The sequence below is a fragment of the Pongo pygmaeus genome, chromosome 10, assembly GCF_028885625.2.
Source record: "Pongo pygmaeus isolate AG05252 chromosome 10, NHGRI_mPonPyg2-v2.0_pri, whole genome shotgun sequence".
Classification (NCBI taxonomy): Eukaryota; Metazoa; Chordata; class Mammalia; order Primates; family Hominidae; genus Pongo; species Pongo pygmaeus.
The window spans coordinates 79366293-79385845 of NC_072383.2; the positions used below are offsets into that span (position 1 = coordinate 79366293).

Consider the following 19553-nt stretch of genomic DNA (forward strand, 5'->3'; position numbering starts at 1 on the left):
TATTTAGAGTTTCCAGTTATGCTTTTTTCCCCCACTATTTACCTAAGCCATGTTCTACCAGCTTTACTGGAAATATGGCTGACAGTTTGATTTCTAATTGACTATTTTGTCAGTCAACAAATAAATTCTGAACTTAGGCAAAGAAGAGAGTTTCTATTTATTGTGCCCTAAAATACTCAAATATAGTCTCTAAGTACAATTTGGTGAGTTGAACCTTATTCAGAAACACAGGAATTTTGGGGGGCCGGCCCGTGTAGGTTTTAAATCTTAAGGGACCATCTATCATTCCATACAGTGTGATTGTAGCTCACTGTAACCTCAAATTCATAGGCTCAAGCAATCCTCCTGTCTCAGCCTTAGGAGTAGCTAGGTTACATGCACATGCCATCATGTCTGTCTAACGTATTTTTATTTTTTGTAAAAACAGGGTCTCACTCTGTTGCCCAGGCTGGGTCTCAAATGCCTAGGCTTGAGCAGTTCTCCCACTTCAGCCTCCCAAAGTGCTGGGATAACAGGCATGAGTCACCATTACTGGCCTGTGTGGTTGGCTTTAATCAGCTATCCTGAACTTCGAAGCTTTTAGGTTAAAACATACGCTGGAGAGCTAAGAATGGGAAATACGTTCTTAAATATGAGGGCAAAAGGTATGAAAGAAAAAGGGTGAAATTTTCAGGTCTGGTTGTTCTAAACGTAATAGTAAAAGAGAAGATATTTTTGTTAAATAAGAAGAGGTGCCTGGAGTTCAAAGAAATCCAACAGAGAGTGATGGATAAGATCTCAGAGAGTCATGGCATCCCCAGACGAAGTCCACATTGAATAAACTATGAAGAATTATAATATTAATACTGAAACCAAATATTGAGAATAAGTGACTCACCCCTTAAATGTCAGGAGCCTACAGAGAAACTGCTCAAATTTTAAAAGGGAAAGCCAAGAAAATTACTGTGAAGCATTCAAAGAATTACTAGCTGAGTTTTAGTTTGACACAATTATTATAGGTTAACTATACTCTACATAAGCCTGCTGGAGAGATTTATGGAATTGATGCTTTAAAGAAAAGTACAGCAAAGATGAGGCATAGTAAAGGCAAACTAGGCAGAGCAACAATAGATTGACTTTAGGCCGAGGTTGCATGTTACTCTGATGAAACAACCACAGCAACTGTTTAATAATTCTCAGGAAGGCATAACAATAAATAAATAAATAAATAAAATTTAAAAAAAAATAATTCTCAGGAAGGTAAAGATGGACAAGACAAGATTTTCATGACTAGTGGGTGGTTTAGCAGATTCAATATTGTTGATTTCCTATTTCTCATAATAAGACAATAGAGAGAAATATAAGCAAAACTAATGCCTGGACCAGAAAGCAAAGAAAAAGTAGGATTAAAGTAGGAAAACAAATCTTGTAAGTTGTTGTAACCTATGTGTGTTAAATTTACTGGATGGTAAGTGTGCCTCAAATTAAACCTTTGTTTAAGGACTGCCAAGTTACAAATTTCTGAACTTTGCAAAAATTTGGAATGTCTTAAATGCTGCTCTCTGAAAGTAACTCCCCCATATGGCTTTTTTAAAAATGTACCATAATTAACTCCTCTAGAGATTTCTCCCAATTAAATTTAAAGTTACAGACTGTCAGTTCTAAATAGCTGCTATCCTAGCAAATTTGAAAATAAGATATTGTCTAGTTCTGGCTATCCTCACAAAGACTAATGAATCTCTGCTATGAATTATGGGATAGTGAGCATAGCTCTGTTAAGTACCAAGTCTTGGAAACACCATTTTGCCAGTACAATGGATAGAATTTAGAAACAACTGATAGGATAGCACAGGTTGCAACTGTGTACATACGATCTAGAGTGTTCAACATTATGAAAAATGTTGCTTCATTTATTGTTTTTATTTATTTTTAAATAAAATTTGCTTAAAATTATTTTTCATCTTGATAGAAGACTAGCAAACATGAAATCGGAACACAGAAAACAGTGTAACTCATTAAAGTGCACTGAAAGAGGATACAGTTTCTTTAAAAAGAAAGAAAATTGGAATTGTTTAAATGAAATTTTAAACACTTGGAAAAATCCAAGAATAGGCTGTCAACATTTAATAATATTAATAATTAACAACATAAAATTCAATAGAAGTAAAATTTGAAACCATGTAATTTAAAAGTAAATTGTCTATCTCTAATAAAACTCATTATATGAAGAAAACTTACTCTCTGGTAATCCAGAAATCAAGCCACAGTGCCATGCAAATTCCGAATAGGTGTTAACAATTATTCATATAAGTCGTTTCAACACTGATTGCATATTTATGCTCATAGGGCTATTGCTATGGGATAATCAATAATAAGGGAAATACTTTTGTGCTTTCATTAATTAACTCTGACTTGCCTTGTTAAATCCATTTGAACCTAAATACCATTAATCCTTGGGAAATAATTGTACTAAGAAATGTTAGTCATTTTTGCCTTATAGAATGTTCTTATTATTCTTCTTAATATTAAAAGCAAGTATTCTACATAACACATCTTACAGTTACATTTTGCCAATACATGTTGCAAAATAAAACCCAAAGTCAAGCATGGTAACATATTTAAGGGAAGAACTAGTATTTTTTTCTGACTGTGAGGGTACTTAGTAGTTGAGAAACGAGTCTATAAAATTATTATCAAATCAACCCAACAGTGTATAAGGTTAATGACAACTAAACTTTAAATATGTTATTTTAAATCATTGTATAATTGAAATGTTTAACTTTAGTAGCTATTTAAAAAGATATTTCAGTTGGCTCCATCAACAACTAATGAAGTATGCAGTGCACTGCCTCAGTATCAGACTTATATGCAATTGTGAAACCTGTTCAGATTGCCATTCTTTGTCAAGTATTTCTCTGGGAGAAATGAGAATTAACTTTCAAGGGAAATAAACTGAGTCCATTAGTCAGGCTGGGTTTTGATCATTTATATATTTTAAGACTGGAAATCAACTGCCAACATTTAAAAAACTTAACAGAGGAAAGTATTTTTTAGAAGAATGTTTTTCTCAATAAATAGTCACGAAATAGAGTATATAATTAATTGGTAGGACTAAACAAAATGAAGACATTTGAAACAGATTATGATAATATTTAAATATATTTTTGAGTGATCAGTAACTAAAGAATAAATATATATTATTGATTATTGCTGAGCATTTGATTGTATTGTAGAAATAATGATGTTCTCAAGGTCATTTTTTTTTCTGGACAATATTCCTACTGAATTGGGATATATGTACATAATTTTTAGTAACTAGCAAACTAATAAACAATTAGGTCAGTGAGTTGTTCTGCAACTTGTAAGTATATAGTTCCCCATCATTAGTAAACATTTACAAAGCAAGTGAGAAGGCAAAATATGAAGTCAATTGATTAGCCTGTATATTATAATCCTAAGAGCCTATCTGTTACAAAATGATGATGAGAGCAGTGAATATTCTTTCATAGGAAAGAAGGAAAATGTGAAAACCAAAAACACAATGTAAGAAATATTTGAGAAGAAGGAAAAGAAATAATCAACCAATAGATTCTGGAATAAAGAGAAATTGATTTACATTTAAAGAACATGTCCTAAAGGTGCCATTTTGTCAATGAAAATGTTACTATGTATTTTTAAAATGTTATTTTGGGACCCACTTGCTTTCCAACAGCTGCTTTAACTCAAAATTGGCCAATTTTGCAAGTCATTTAAATGTCCCATATTATATATGAATGAAAAGATACACTATCAATTTCCTGACAGATGCAAAACAATCTGCTCTGAGTCTAAAATAAGTTTATATTCAATCAGTCAGAGAAATGTTTCTCCTTTACTCCATTTCAAAGAGTAGATACTTATAATTGCCATGAGAGAAAACAAAGCTAGATGGTATAATCTCATTTTATCAAACCAATCAGGTATTAATTTTGAACATCAGTAGGGTATTGCATTACTTTTAAGGATTTTGAAACAAATCTACGGATGGTCACGTTGAAGAAACTGCTTATTTCCACTACAGGCCAAATATTTTTATACTCTTTTAAAAAGTAGCTCATTATAACCAGGAAACATAAGCCCTGAGTGTTTTAGGTAGTATCTGGAAAATACTGCCTTCAATATAGTTCTTTTGTTTCCAACCACTCTCTTTTTAATTCCCTATAAATAATAATAAAGAATTGATACAAGTTAGAAAAAGAGGGAAAAATCCCCAAACCTACTTTTTCTTTAGTCTTCGATCCTTCTCAGCTTGAGTTCCGAGTTTGCCTAACCCCAGGGACTCCTGAGCTGCAGCTTCAGTCTCCATAAAGCCTCCTGTGAAGAGAAGTAACTAAGTATTCAGATTATGTTGCATAGGTTGTGTCAATTCTGAAGTCAGGTTGTTAAAGGTTTAGTTGAGCAACTGTTTAGTATCACATTTTAAAATTTTCCTTATATTACTAACCCAACATGCATAAAATGGCATGGGTACATACATAAACATACACTGAGAAAATGAAAACAAAACAAAACAGTACCTATGGGGAAACAATTTGTTGCACCCAGTGGCAACATAATAAATGTGGCCTGTTCACTGACAAGACACTTGAATATACTGTCCCCAAGTCTTAAAGTCTGTTTTTATACTTTTCTTATGGAAAATAAGAGCAAATATCTATGCAGTGTGTGAGATTTGTTTATTTTTTCAACACATGAAGTATTTGCAATATTTCACATATAATGGGATAAATGATGGCCAATTGGGTAGGAACTCAAGTATATGTTTTCTATTACAAGTTGAGAGAATGGAGAAGCATTTGCTGACTTCTAAGAGCTCTTCATAGACTGCTCCTGGAAATTTGTTCTGCTCTACTGGCTGACTCCTATGTCTTTCACTATAAATCTTACTTCTAGAACTTGATGTGTTCTGGGCAGGTTCTTGTGTTGTTTTTTAAACTTCATAATATTTTTTGAAAAAAGTCTAAATTTCTTCAAAAGAGCTTGATAAAAATAGTTATCACTCAGTAGGTCATAAGTTCTCATTTAGTGTCAATATATAATATGTATACCTTATATAACTTTGTAATAAAAGGAAGAAGAAAGAAAAGTATGATGTACATTAAACACATATCACAGGATTTCTAAACTTACAAAATTAATTCATAAATTATCTATTGTAATTGAAAAATAAGGACTTACTCCTATGTTCTGAAGTTGAGCTAAATGAAAATGCTCACTATTTTCAAATGAGTTAAGGTATATACTTTTTTAATAAAAGAAAATTAAACTCTAGTTAAGGTCAAGATTAGGTAGAAAGATTTAAGCTAATATAAACTCTCACAAAGACTATGCAAGAAATTTCATCACTATATCAGTAAATAACTATTGAAGACAACTTTTGCTCTTCTCTCATTGTAGCGGACACTTCCTTACTTAACATTTGCAGGACTTGACCAAGATATGGTTTCTCTTTAGCAGAGTAAAATATCTTACCAAGGTGCCAGAAGCAAATTTTGATGTTACTGTTTTTAATAACTTATTTTACCAAATAATTTATAGTACTGGATAATACTAACTTTGGAACATTGATATAAATAAATTAATCTCATTCCTGATAACCTTTTTACTGAACTATATAATTTTTTAAAAGTCTCCTTTAATTAAAAACATATTTATTGCTGTATAGATCTAATTCAGAGATGTGGAGTTTGAGGGCCAAAATTTGTTTTAGTTATTATGCACATGTTTAATGAATACAGGTACTTAAATCTCTTTTTATTATGAAAGATTTTTCTTCCTGGTATGGATTAGGAAAGCCTTCCACTGGTGACTAAAGTACTCTTGGGAAACATTTTCAAATGGGAAATTTTCCATTATGTAAAGTGAGTGAATATTTTCATTTTATTTCTCTCATCTGTATATTTGCCTTACTGTATATCAATAAATTATTATTCATAGTCTTCAAATAATAATAAAAATGTTCTCTTGAAATGTAAATTAAAATGAATGAGTCACTTAAAAGTTATAAAATTCTTGAATGGTCCATATAGGGACATAGAGATTGATGAGGCAGACATATTCAATAAACAATGAAACATTTTAAACCACCAGGTGGTTATATGAATCAGGCTTTTATTCTTCTGAGCAATATAAGAACATTTAAATTATGATTTAAATTTATTCATGTACCCAAAATTTTAATAGAAAAAACATCACATTTTTAAATAATAAAACTTGAAATAAAAGCAAAGAAAAATCTAGGAATATTTTGTGAGTTAAATCTAGACATTTTATTTTCTCATAAATATAAAATAAAAAGCATGAAGAACTTAGAAATACTCGGAGTATTGCAAAATCTAGTATCTTTTTTTCAAAGCATTTGATAGATAATTGGAACTACATCCTACTCAAAAATGCCAAGTACAAATGGGACGTAAGGCCATTGTAAGTAAAGCTATTTTTAAGCAACACATTCAGGACAGTGCGCTTAACCAGGAGAAAAGTCCCAGCAAGTGCATATTTTCAGCCCAATTAAAACACTTCTGAGGGAGGACATTTTTTCACAGAATTGACCTAGCTGCTTCACTCATGTAATGTTTATCTTTCCACATACTTGATCAACTAACTGGTAAGGGTGACCTTAGCCAAACCAGCTTACTAATTCTTTTAATCTATGGATGATTATCTAAATCCAGTGAGAGTCTGTCTCATTCTTATCTAGGCATCAGTGGGCTCATATGGCTATGTGAACTTCAGAAATATCTATTTATCTATACCAATATTTTATTCACCCCCTACATGTGACTATTAAGCTCTTGAAATATGCCTAATTCAAATGATGTATTGTAAGTGTAAAATACATACCAGGTTTTGAAAATGTGGTAGAAAAATATATGTAATTCATAAATTTTAAGTGATCATGTGTTGAAATGAGATTATTGTTTCTATATTGGGTTAAATAAAATATAGGATTAAAATTAATCCCACCTATCTCTTTTAATTTTTCTTAATGTAGCTACCAGAAAATTTAAAATTACATATGTGGTTCACATTTGTGGCTTATATTATATCAATGTTGGCCAGCAGTATATACCAGAATTTCTACCCAGATACAGTACATCCACAGAGGGAATGTAAATGTTTGTGTATGTTGAGGGAGGGTGCATTTTTTGGGGTATTATAATGATTGGCACATATCGGACAGGGGACAAGGATTCTAAACATCCTTCATTAAGTAGAGAACCTGCAGCTTGTTTCTTTTTTCTTTTTTTTCTTTCTTTTTTGTTTTTTAAACAGGGTCTCAGTCTCTCTCAGACTGGAGTGAGTGGTGCCATCAGAGCTCACTGCAGCCTCAAACTCCTGAACTCAACCCATCCTCCTCCCAAGTAGCTGGGACTATAGATGTGTGCCACCATGCCCGGCTAGTTTTTCCATTTTTGGTAGGGATGAGGTCTTGCTATGTTGCTTAGGCAGGTCTTGAACTGCTGGCCTCAAGGGATCCTTTGACTTTGGCCTCCCAAAGCACTGGGATTACAGATGTGAGCCACCATGCCTGGCCTAGATTGTCATTCTCAAAATGACGAGTGCCTCAGAGGAGAAACACTGGCCTGTGGAAACTAGGGGTTACTCATTCTTCAGGAGGTCTATTAGGAAACTATGTGGAAAGAACACAATGAACTCCACCCCTCTCATGGCCTGAAGTGCTTGGGCTTGAAGGTTTGAGTTCCATGATTTAGTGGACTACTTACATAATAAATTGTTTATCACCTTGTCAGGGTCCGCCTAGTGGTTGGGCATGAGCAAGGCAGCATTCTTGCCCTCAGAAGTTTCTTGGCTATCACTCAGGCATCTTTGCTTTTGTGAGGCCTTCGAGGACTTGGAATTATTGAGGGCAAGACCACTCCTAAGGTGTGACAGGCACAGTCAAGGATTTTTTTTTGCCAGCCCCTCTTCCTGTGTAAACAGTTTTGAACCACCAAAAAATCAGTGGGACAACGATCTACTGATTCAATCTCATACAATACCATTCTTGCCAGTGGGAGCGAGGGATCCAATTGCCAGACCACCTTCTTGAAAACAGGGTCAGACCACTGGCTCAGGATGACTCCATAGATGCGACTCACTAGGCTCCCGCGGGCATCTGGTCGAGTGCATGCATGGTGTAGCGTGTCAAAGAAAACCCTGAAGGGGAGAAACGGACCCAGGCTCCTGCCATTTGGCTGGATCGGGCAACATGTCCAGATGGCACTACTTCCCTTCTGGTCCCAGTGTCTGAATGGTAACTAAGAACATTTCGATGCTTCCAGTGATTAGACCCCGGGTCCAGGTCTCAGCTGGGGGTGCCTTGCCCAGATGGCACTGCCAGCCCTGAACTTTCCCAGACAACAGAGGAAGTCTTAAAATTTTTCAAGGAAGATGCTACAAAATGTAGGGCTTCCGAAGGCTCAGGGCTCAGGGCTCAGGAAGGAGACTCACATGCCTAGATCTGTGGATGGAACTAGTTGAAGGTATCTATTCATTTGGATTGTGAAGGTATGAAAGTTGTTAGAATCAAAATGGAGTCACTATTGTTAAGAAAATCCTGGAAAGTAGAGCCAGGGAAGGCCATAAACAGAGGATTCTCATGCTCCTATGCATGATAGCAACAACAACAACAACAAAAGACCCTACAAAAGCCACAACCTTGCACGAAGGCCATTGCAATCCTACGCAAAAAATATTTTTATAGGTATATCTGTCTGGCAATTGCCTGTCCAACCTCTGACTGGTGGCACCCTTGTTATTAATTTGAGTAGCCAAAGATAATTATTTCAAAAAATTGTGTAATCTTCTTCATTTTTTGCCTTTAAAAATCTTTGTCTTCGTTTCCTTCCCTGAATATACACATAGTTTATAGTTTACTATGACATACATATTCTTTTTTTTTTTTGGAGTCTACACATGAATTAATGACTTTATTTATTTATTTATTTATTTATTTATTTGGAGACTGAGTTTCGCTCTCATTGCCCAGGCTGGAATGCAATGACATGGTCTCGGTTCACTGCAACCTTGCCTCCCGGGTTTGAGTAACATAGTGAAACCCCATCTCTACTAAAAATACAAAAATTAGCCAAGCATGGTGGTAGGTGCCTGTAACCCCAGCTACTTGGGAGGCTGAGGCAGGAGAATTACTCAAACCTGGGAGACATACATATTCTTATCGCAATGCTCTATTCCTAAATAAACATCTTTTCTTTTAGAGAGCATCTCTATTTGGTATTTAGGTCAACAAAGACAAATATCTCCCCATTTCCCGGTCCTTAAATTTCATTCAAAATCACTCATTTCATATTGGCCCTTGAGATACAAGTCTGTAGAAATTGCTTGCCAAACCCATATCGCAAGGCCTCTGTCCTTCCATTTGTCCACAGAGGTCTCTGTCATTGTGTGAAAAAGAGATCTCTAACTACGACAATCTGCTGATGATTGGTGGCTTCATCTTTCTTTCAGTAGACCTGTCTTCATCATTAATAAATAGCACATGGTTTGTATTTAAACACATTTGAATTTATAAATTCTTACTTAATTGTTCAACATCTGTTAGTCTGTTAGCTATCTGGAGACTGTATTTAGACACAGTGCCTGGCTCATAAAGGGTATGTAACAAATACAGTCATAATTGGAGCTAAATACTACTTTATTTAAAGAAAGACCCTTTCACTATGGAGAGCATGAGTCATTTCTAATGGACACTTTGTGGAATTTACATTGTAACTATTGATTCCTTAGCATCAAGGAACAATCTAAATTTTGGCGTAAAGGCCGACACAGACACCCAAATTTTAGATGTAGAAAAATACAGTCATGTGCCACATAAAGACCTTTCTGTTAATGATGGGCTGCATTTATGACAGTGTTCCCATAAAATTATAATAGCATATTTTCACTATACCTTTTATGTTTAGGTACACAAATACTTAACCATTGTGTTATGATTGCCTATGGTGTTCAGTAAGGTCACATATTGTGGAGTTTTTATAGCAACAGGCTATACCTATAGTCTAGGTGTGTAGGTGGCTATTCCATACAGCCTGGGTATGTAATAGGTTATATTATTTAGGTTTGTATAACAAAATCCCCTAAGGGATGCAATTTTTAGAATGTATCCTTATCATTAAACAATGCATGACTGTACTTGTGAAATGATGCTGGTGTACTGCTGAAGCTGTTTTTGTCACTGTGAAATTATTTTTTTATTAAGCCTATTATAGTAGGTCAATGAGTTCAGACAATTATAGTACAAACTGGCAGATAACCATAAAAGAATCGCCATTTAGAGGCAAAAAAGCTCTTTAAATGTGTATATTGCTTTTCATATGCATTTAAAGGAAACTTGCTAAAGTAGCCTTAACCTAATAATATATGCATTTTTATATACGCAATTGGGAATCCTGCTTATTCATAGTTAACATATTTTTCTGTTTTCATTATTTTTTTCACAGCTTTGTTGTTTGGGCTCTATTTGATCACTCCCTTGTCTTGAACATCTCTTTGTCTTAGATTTGTTTCATCTTTTGTTATGCCTGTCAGTAGCCTCTTCTTTATCCTAACCATTCACTATTGACATCAGCTAAGTTGGTCAGGTGTGTTCTTTTTTCTTCATAGTAATTATTAATAGAGCTCCCTGAAGACTCGAAAGAGCTGGTGTTTCTCAGGTGGCAAACAAATGAGTATGTTAAGATGGTATGGAGCAGATAATTTCTCCAGAAATAGTAAATGTTTAAATATTTCTGTCTCTTCTCCATACACCATCATCATTTTTCTAAGCTGACAAACTGCCGCTGGAGAACACAGCTCGTTTGCTCTAACCCTTAACTCTCACTTCTGCTTGGATGCTTGACCCTGGAACTCAGATCATCTTATTTCTGTGGTTGGCTCTGCTTCAAGATGCTGCCTCCCGATCTCTGCAGTTCCAATCTGTCTGTGGCTGGGTAACTTGATCTTCAGTCCTAATCATTTCCTTTGCTTCATAAGTTGGCATCACACTTCTGACCCAGCCAGTACCCACTTCCTGTTTAACCACAGAAAACACCATTTCCATGACATTCTCTATGGAGCTTGCTGTTTCACATAGTTTCAATACCCTTTTCTCAAAGATAGGTCCCGTTTGAAACTCTACCTTTACACCTTTTCAAATACGTAGGAAGATTGTACTAAGATGATCCTAGTAGAATCAAACATATACAGGGAGAGAAAGATTAACCCAGGACTCTCTGCAAACATTATGTCTTTATCTTGTATTAGAAAAATTATAATGTTTCTGTGTGATTTTTTTATTGTTGCCTTGAGTTATTACTTATTCATTTATATGGGATATCCTCAAGATGTTATACTTCTTGAATAATCATATTTTTAATTTCTTTATGTGCCCACACATGTTCCACAGGGATAGGAACTCAATGAAGTATTTTTTGATTGAAATAGTCCCAAGAGTTTCCTTTCCGGAGCATCAGACCAGGAAGTAGGAGCCAGGATTCACTATCAACTCTCTCACTAAGTAGCTACTCTGCCTTCTGAAATCATCTCAGTTTCTATATGTATAGAATGTGGACAACTACATGATCCTCACATATCTTCTAGAATCTTTAGGCATATAGCTCTAGAAGTCTGTAATCTTAAAAGCAGAAATTTATTTTCATAGTAAATATTTTATGGTGTATGAGTGGTATAAAGAAAAGTTGCCAGAGAAAATACTTAAATGTTGGAGATTCATAGATTCAGTATTCCTAGGGTTGAAGTAGATCTTAAAGATCATCCAGTCCAATCAGCTTTCCAATGCTTGGATCCTCTCCACAACAGCTCTTCCTAGTATTTGCCTAGCTTTTGCTCGGCAATTTCCAAGTGACAAATAACTCACTACCTCATAAGCCAGCCCATTTTGTATAGAATTCTGACACCCCACTGTTCTTTCTTACATTGAGATGAAGAATAATTTTGTACAACTTTAATACTTTGGTTCTAGTTTCGTATCCTTACTTACAATGAAAAGGACAATAGCTCTTATACAGAACAACTCTTCAAATTTTGTGATCAGCTACGTGGTAGGTCAGCAAAGGGAAAAAACACACCATTTACTTATGTTCTCTGAACGTGATTCCAATCCTCCACAGGTGCCTAATTTTCTCCTCCAACCTTCCTCCACGTTGATGATGTGCCTTTAAAAGTACAGTAACCAGGATGGATTCCATTGCTTGGCTGTTCTTTTATCATAGAAGAGTAGAAGAATAGAAAAAACTTTCAAATCAACTCTTATGTCTATTAATGTGGCCTAAACTTATTAATCAATATTGACTTTAGAGTCACGTGAATTTTTTATTTTTTTCTTTAAAAACTTGCTTCCAAGAGCTATACTTTTAAAGTAGGAGAATTTAGATCCCCCTTACATCCATTCTTTTTATTTTTGGTGGTGGGGATAGCGTTTAGGGGTAATACTAATCTTTTCACTTGGGATTCCTCCCCTTATTAGTAATCCATCAATCAGATACCTGAGCTGTGGAAACATTCATATCCAAGTGATTTTGGATGTGCTGATCAAGTACAGAGTGAGTCCTAATCATGCCACTAGAAACTTTGATCTCAGGTGACGTTACTCCACTCATCAGTGGGCAAGGATTATTTAACCAGTTACAAATCCCACCTAACTGTTCCATCACTCAGGCCCCATTTTGACATCTTGTCCCCAGGGATGTCATGATGATGGCTTGCTCACCACCTTTCATTATCTGTTACTAAGTAAAGTTGCCAAAGATACAAAGGACATTAGTCTGACATGGCTATTTTTAACATAGGTTAATTTACTTTGTTTCAAAATAGATTAATGCCTTTAGATAAAATTAAAAGTCAAGCTAGTCAGGACTGCAATTATTTATGCATGATCACAGATTTTAGGGTTCATAGCCACTGTTCCTAGTTCCGACAGCACAGACAATGTAGCAGACAAAACTTTTCTGGGCCAAAAACATAGTGAAGTTTTAGTTTTAAGTATAAAGTTTGTATTTGTTTACATACTATCTTTGCTAAAGTGAAAATTCCTCGATGCCAACAGCATGTCTTAGTCATTTTCCTAAAGTCCATAATTGGTGCTCTGCATTTAAGAGTGGTTCAATATATGTCTATTCACTGAAAGTAGGAATAAATAAATTATTTTGGATTATCTATGTCTTCTCTCCCTCCACCAAAAAATAAAGAGAAAAAAGTCTCCTCAACTCTGGGTCATAAATGCCCTCTTGGTAACGCCTATATTCTGGTTGAACTCTTTCTCTTCAAGTAAACAGATAGAAACAAAAATGAGTTTTAGAATGGTTCCACTTATTTGCATATTCTATTCACATCAGATAAATCTTCATTTCATTCATTTTCTGTAAATTTATACATTACTAAACAAAAGTAACAATATAGATTCTATAATTCTCACTTTGATTTTGGTGATTTTTCCAATTGTCTGCCTATTTTGATGGATCGCATTCCTGCCACTGCTTTTACATGTCAATGCCACTTGCTTCTATCTATTATTTGTCATATTCTCACTTTCCAATTTTTGTAACAAATCATTTCATATCTGTTTTAGGCAGAAAACTCCCATTTCAGATACATTGCTTCTTCCTTAATCCACATCATCATAAATATATTTGTGTGTTACCATCCTCTGGAATTGCTTTGACAGTACACAGCCTTTGGTATCCTAACTACCTTTCCATGTTAGTTAAGACTGCACCTATTTCTAGAGTTTCAGTAGCAGTGTGTTTGGAATTGATGCTGTGGTAGGTCGTAAAGTGATTGACAGATGAGGAAGGAAAAAAGTAGTTGTGAACAACTCAGTCTTGTACATTAAATGCAGGGTAAAGATAAGTCAATATTTGGAGATAATGGTAAGATCAAGCGATAGCTTTTAACAGTGTAAATTAGACATGAGCATATTTGAACAATAATGAAAATATCAGAGATGCGTTGCATGTGGATGCATAAATTGAGGGGTGGGGAGAGATCATGCTCATTGTGCTGTCAAGTCTTAGCAGGATGCTATTACATCCCGAATCTATGTTCCAGGAAGTCAGCAGAAGTACATATTGGTCCTGTTGTCATGGGGATACAAACCCAACTTGTTTATTTAATTTTTCATCCTGAGATTTGTGACATACAAAGACAATGGATGGCCAGGCACGGTGGCTCATTCTTGTAATCCCAGCACTTTGGGAGGCCAAGGAGGTTAGATCACCTGAGGTCAGGAGTTAAGAGACCAGCCTGGCCAACATGGCGAAACCCTATCTCTACTATAAATACAAAAATTAGCCAGGCGTGGTGGCAGGTGCCTCTAGTCCCACCTACTAGGGGAGCTGAGGCAGGAGAATCATTTGAACTGGGAGGCGGAGTTTGCAGTGAGCCGAGATTGTGCCACTGCACTCCAGCCTGGATGACAGAGTGAAATTCCGTCAAAAAAAAAAAAAAAAAAAAAGACAATGAACAAAAATACAAAGAAATAGATAGAACGACTCTAAAACCAGTTCCCCAAGTAAGCTAGAAGGAATGCTTCCTCTGTTAGGTGAGTTTCCCTATATTCAATTGTGGCCTTCAGGTAAACTTGGCTCATATTAGGCTTTATTTTTCCTGAATAGTACTTACAAATGGAATTTGAATGCTTTACATGGAAGGGCTCTCTGATTCATTGGCGTCTACACCACTCCTATTTATCTTCTGCCCATATACTGGTAGACATTTCAGTTTGGAAATCTTGCTCCTACATTATAAGTAATAATAATCTGAACGAGAACTGTAAACCCTAGTAAGAACAGAATAAATTTTTCAAAAGATATATAAAAACTTGAAATCTCCTATTAGTACCACAGCTTTTTCTATTCTACTTTTGTAATTTGAGTGAACTAACCATTTGAAAAGGATGTCATAAGAGAATTTTAAAATAAAATAATTTTGCTTGGTTTCTGTTAGGTTTATTCAGCTGCTTTTCAATACATTGTTTCCTTTGAGTTTTGGGGTTTCCATATTGATATTGTCTATGCTAGTAACACACTAGTAAGTACAGACATATTGTACATATTGAGTTTGATTCTTCATGGGTAGGAGTTATCCATACAATCACATCGACTGATCCTTCCTATCTGAAGTTTATGTTATTACCCTAGCATTTCAAAGTATTATATAAAGCAAACAAGATATCCTCTCCAAATATTTTCCTTTGTGAATTACTACAAACACCTCCTTTGCTGTTCATCATTTCTGACAGAACCAAGGAAATATTTTCATAGTTTCATTTACACAGCTTTCCCTTTCCACACCATATTTCTTTTATAGACATGTAGTATAGCTACTTTCAAGTTAAGTCATGTGTCTCTGCTCTTTTGAGTTAAACCTTTTAAGAGTTATAAATCTTAGCACATGGTTCAGAATTTCAAATTTGGTAGTTTGACATCACTATCCCTTTGACGTAATTCCTTCCCTGGCATACTATTCTATTTTCTAGTTCTATTTTTACTGGTAGAAGAAAGAACATTGGCAATGCTCCTGTGTTTTAGAATTTTCCAGATCAAGACATTAAAATCATAATCACTCAAGATGTTTCCCTAGGTTCCTCAGATGCATGAATAAGCAGTACTAGGTTGTAGTCCCTGGGTTTGAAAAATTTGCATGGTCTTTCCATCACAACTTGGATACCCCTTCTAGGACCAAAGCAGACCTAAAATTCATAGCCCTTAACTGAAGTATCAGTGGGGCCCATGTATCATTTCCTTTGGTGCAAATATGGTTTTCTGGATCCTGTTTATACCTATGTTTTATTTTTATTTCTTCAAGTCTTATTTTCAATAAAGACTTGGTTCTTTTTCCTGGAAGCTTTGATTCACCATTTATGTAGCTTCCACCTAGTTTCACAGGTATAGCATTTTGCTCCTGTCTTCCTCATCCATATTGTAGTCCTTAACATGCTGCTGATTCTGGCTTTGTTTACACTCTACCTCTGCTGTTCTATGAAATAAAGCAATATTACTCAGAGCTCAGAAACTTTCCCAGGTATAAACTGTGACCTGAATTAACTATTGCTAGTTTCTGACTTTGGTGGGTTTGATGAGAATATAATAGTAATTGAGTTAATTCTTATCTGCTCTGACCTAAAACACACTGTCACTGAAAATGAGTAATAAAGGCTAAGTTTCTCGAAGGTTCTATACTTTTCTAGACTTTAACATATCTTGCATACCTTGATTTTGATAGAATATTGTTGGCAAAATTTCTAATGATTTAGGAATTTCTCATCAAAGTTAAATATGAAATAAAAATAGAAAATTTTAAGTGATAAGGACAATTAAATACATTTTAAAAGTAAAGTGTCAATTATGGCAACTAAGATGAATATATATGTTGAAATATACATAAATGTGATTATGATGTTAGCAAAATTAATACTCAAAAATAATTAACCACCCACACTATAGTGACTGACACTGTAATATATTGGATATGACAGATCATTTGGTCAACCACTAGTTGTCAAATAAGGTAAAACAAATTTTAAAATAATGTCTGGCAGGTATATTTTAAATACAAAATAATCTGTATCTCTCTTTCGTCCTCATGCAATAATATTATGTATAGCCTAAAGAGTTCCTCTACTGAGAAAGAGGAATACAAAAAGATTTAATTCCTTTGCTGGAGAACATATAATCACACACTGGCCGCACATCAGTTTCCTGTAGCTTCTGATGCTTTGTGTGGGTTTCACACTGTGGAAGCCAGGAAAGGCATTTTTGGATACTGTAGTCATAAATCTGCAAACATGAATATGGCAATCGGAAATTCTTTTGAAGGTAGGGCAGAAAACTAAGTCTTGGAGTTGGGTATTCCTTGCAAATAATTATTCCTCTATTTGAGAAACCAAAGGATGTACTAAGAAATTTGGATCATTCCATTCAGCACTTACCACTGCAGGTAGGAGTTTAATTCTTTCCCAATAATATAACTCTAAAAATTAATATTTAGAAAGACAACCCCCAAAAAGTGAACGTATATATAGTCATTTCAGAAATATCACATATTCTTCAGACAATTATGTAAGTATGTATCATGTATGTATATCTGCTTATTTCTAAATATATATTTAAGTAGTATCATTTCAAATGTACTGATCTATATTTTTATTCTATTAGTCACTGACAATAACTAATTACAACACAATATCTATTGCCCTATTCTTTTCCCCACACTCATCCCTCAACTATACACCATAGAGTTTATTAGGGGGAAGCTATGATAGTTTTAAGCAAAAAAAAAAAAAAATCATGTTCTTTACATTTTATGTAACATATTATAAAGCTTTATTCTAACTTTTAAAAAATTCTTTTTAATATTTTATAGGCTTATTAATTTTTTCAACAGAAAAACTTTTAAATCTACATAGCTAAGCTTTTATACACATTCATGCTCTAAGTGGCAGCATACTGAATGGTTTTCAACTGATTTTGAAACATTGGCACCATGATGAATATCACAGTTAAGCGATTTACGAAGACATTATTTACTCATTAATAAAATAAGGTTTATAGCAATAACATTTACTTTGTAGGTAACTGTGCCTGTCACAAGAGTTAGCATTAAATAAATTCTAGCTATTTAACTGTGCCTGTCACAAGAGTTAGCATTAAGTAAATTCTAGCTATTTTTATAAAGAGAGAAATAAAATGACTGAAAAGTTCGCAATACTCTTTCACTGTAAGTTTTATTAAGCATTATTCAGCTAAATTGAACATTTAAAGCTAATCAAAATATCAATTTTGTCAGGTAGAAAAGAGAAGAAATGAAAAGAAGAGCAATGAAATGAAATGAAAGATAGATGGATATTGTGACATGACTAAAATGAGTGGCAGTGGAAAGTCTTAACACATGCAATACTTACGGAGCTGCCCAAGTCGAGCTTTTTCTTTTTTACCAAACAAACGTCCTATTGAAGACTTTATTCCTTTCTTCTTGGGGGCTTTGTGAAGAGAGTCTTGGCTGCTGTTGGCACTACCAAGCCCAAGGCTTTCTGGCTCAAGAGAGACAGATAAACTACTGCAAAACACAAAAGAGGAAAATACATGCAACATCCACAAGGTACACAAAAGTCATTTCCTTTATAAATGCACCAAAGGAGGAACAAGCAGACTTGTAATGTCATTTTTCCCCCTATCTTCCCATGTTTCCTTTTAAGATATTAAATGCAGCTTTTTTTTCAGCCTTTGGGCCCTGAACCTCCAAATTTCCATAAGAGAAATTCATTTTTGCTCCGAATGGCTTTTTTTTTTCTTTACTCTTTTGGTATAATCTCAAACTAATTAGTGAATATAGGCTGAGTTATTAACTGTATGATAAATGGACTTCTATTATTGAGCACTTGATCCATTGTCTATTTATTTCTCAGAGTCTGTTTTTCTAATCTTAAACACAATGACCTACAGCAAGGAACTGAAATATAACTAATTGTGAAGTTGAAGCTGCTCTTCTATCTACAGTTTTACTTGATTTTCCTCTAGCCATCTTTCCCTCTCTCAGTTTTGGAGCCAAATTCAGTTAATTTAAAATCATCTGGGTGCAATCTGGAAGCAACAAACCATGTACCCTCGTGATCAATGTATGTGTTTTCCTAATTAGAGTTCTCAAATATTATTTTAAATACATGTTAAACTGAAATGCTTTTGAAGCAGTTGGTTGAGGTTCAATTTCTGGTCAATATATTTGACACTGTATTAATAGGAGGGGATCAATAGACATTGCTATTAGTTTCTATAGTTGTTAATTTTATAACACCATGATAAATTACTTTTACTTACTCATGTGAATTAATTTGAACACACATTCCCTAACCTTCAAGCAATAGCTTTTTATATGTTGAAATATACTCTTTTTTTTGGAGAGTGAAAGAAGTAATATTTTGAAGCTGAAGTAACTGATTTTTCCACATTAACCATAAAAAATAGTCGGAAAAAAGAAATGACTGCCAACACAGAAAGCCCTACTTTTAAAAGCATTTATTGTAAAACATAATATCTAGAAGACAGATTTTTTTATTGAAGCATTCATCCTTAAGTCATTGTATTTGGTTATATTAATTATGTGTCTACAGATGCTGCAATTGATGACACAATTGGAGAAGATATATTTCAGATATAAACTACATGCTTAGGTATATTCATATCATCAGTGATTATAGAGATCTGTTTGCAGTGCTTTATGCATATGGATAAGACAGTATAAAGAATTGTGATGACAAAATTATTTCTCCATCTAGACTTATCTTTTTCTTTAATATTTTAGCCAAGGACTTTTTTATTTTCTAATAGCTTTCTGACTGAGGAGTTATTACTGCTGGCAGCAGCAGTACCCACAAGATGCACATACCTGTCTGCTAAAAGGCACAATCACATACTTTTCAGACTTTAATTATGCTTATATTGCAATCCAAATTTATGATCTTGTCCTACAGTCTCCTTAGTTTTTGTTAATATTTCTAGTAAGTCCTTCCTCTAGCCTGA

General features: G+C 34.4%; 1 protein-coding gene across 15 annotated transcripts in view; it reads right to left on the reverse strand.

Annotated features, from left to right (window-relative positions):
- The window catches only part of PPFIA2 (PTPRF interacting protein alpha 2), a 497964-nt gene that overhangs the window by 63452 nt on the left and 414959 nt on the right, over positions 1 to 19553 (reverse strand). For all 15 annotated transcript variants that reach the window (XM_054442749.2, XM_054442743.2, XM_063646523.1 and 12 more), the window contains 2 exons: positions 17939 to 18093; positions 4239 to 4332 (listed from right to left, as the gene is read on the reverse strand). In XM_054442749.2, the coding sequence (XP_054298724.1) occupies positions 4239 to 4332; positions 17939 to 18093 (249 nt within the window). The remainder of the gene's footprint in view (positions 1 to 4238; positions 4333 to 17938; positions 18094 to 19553) is intronic.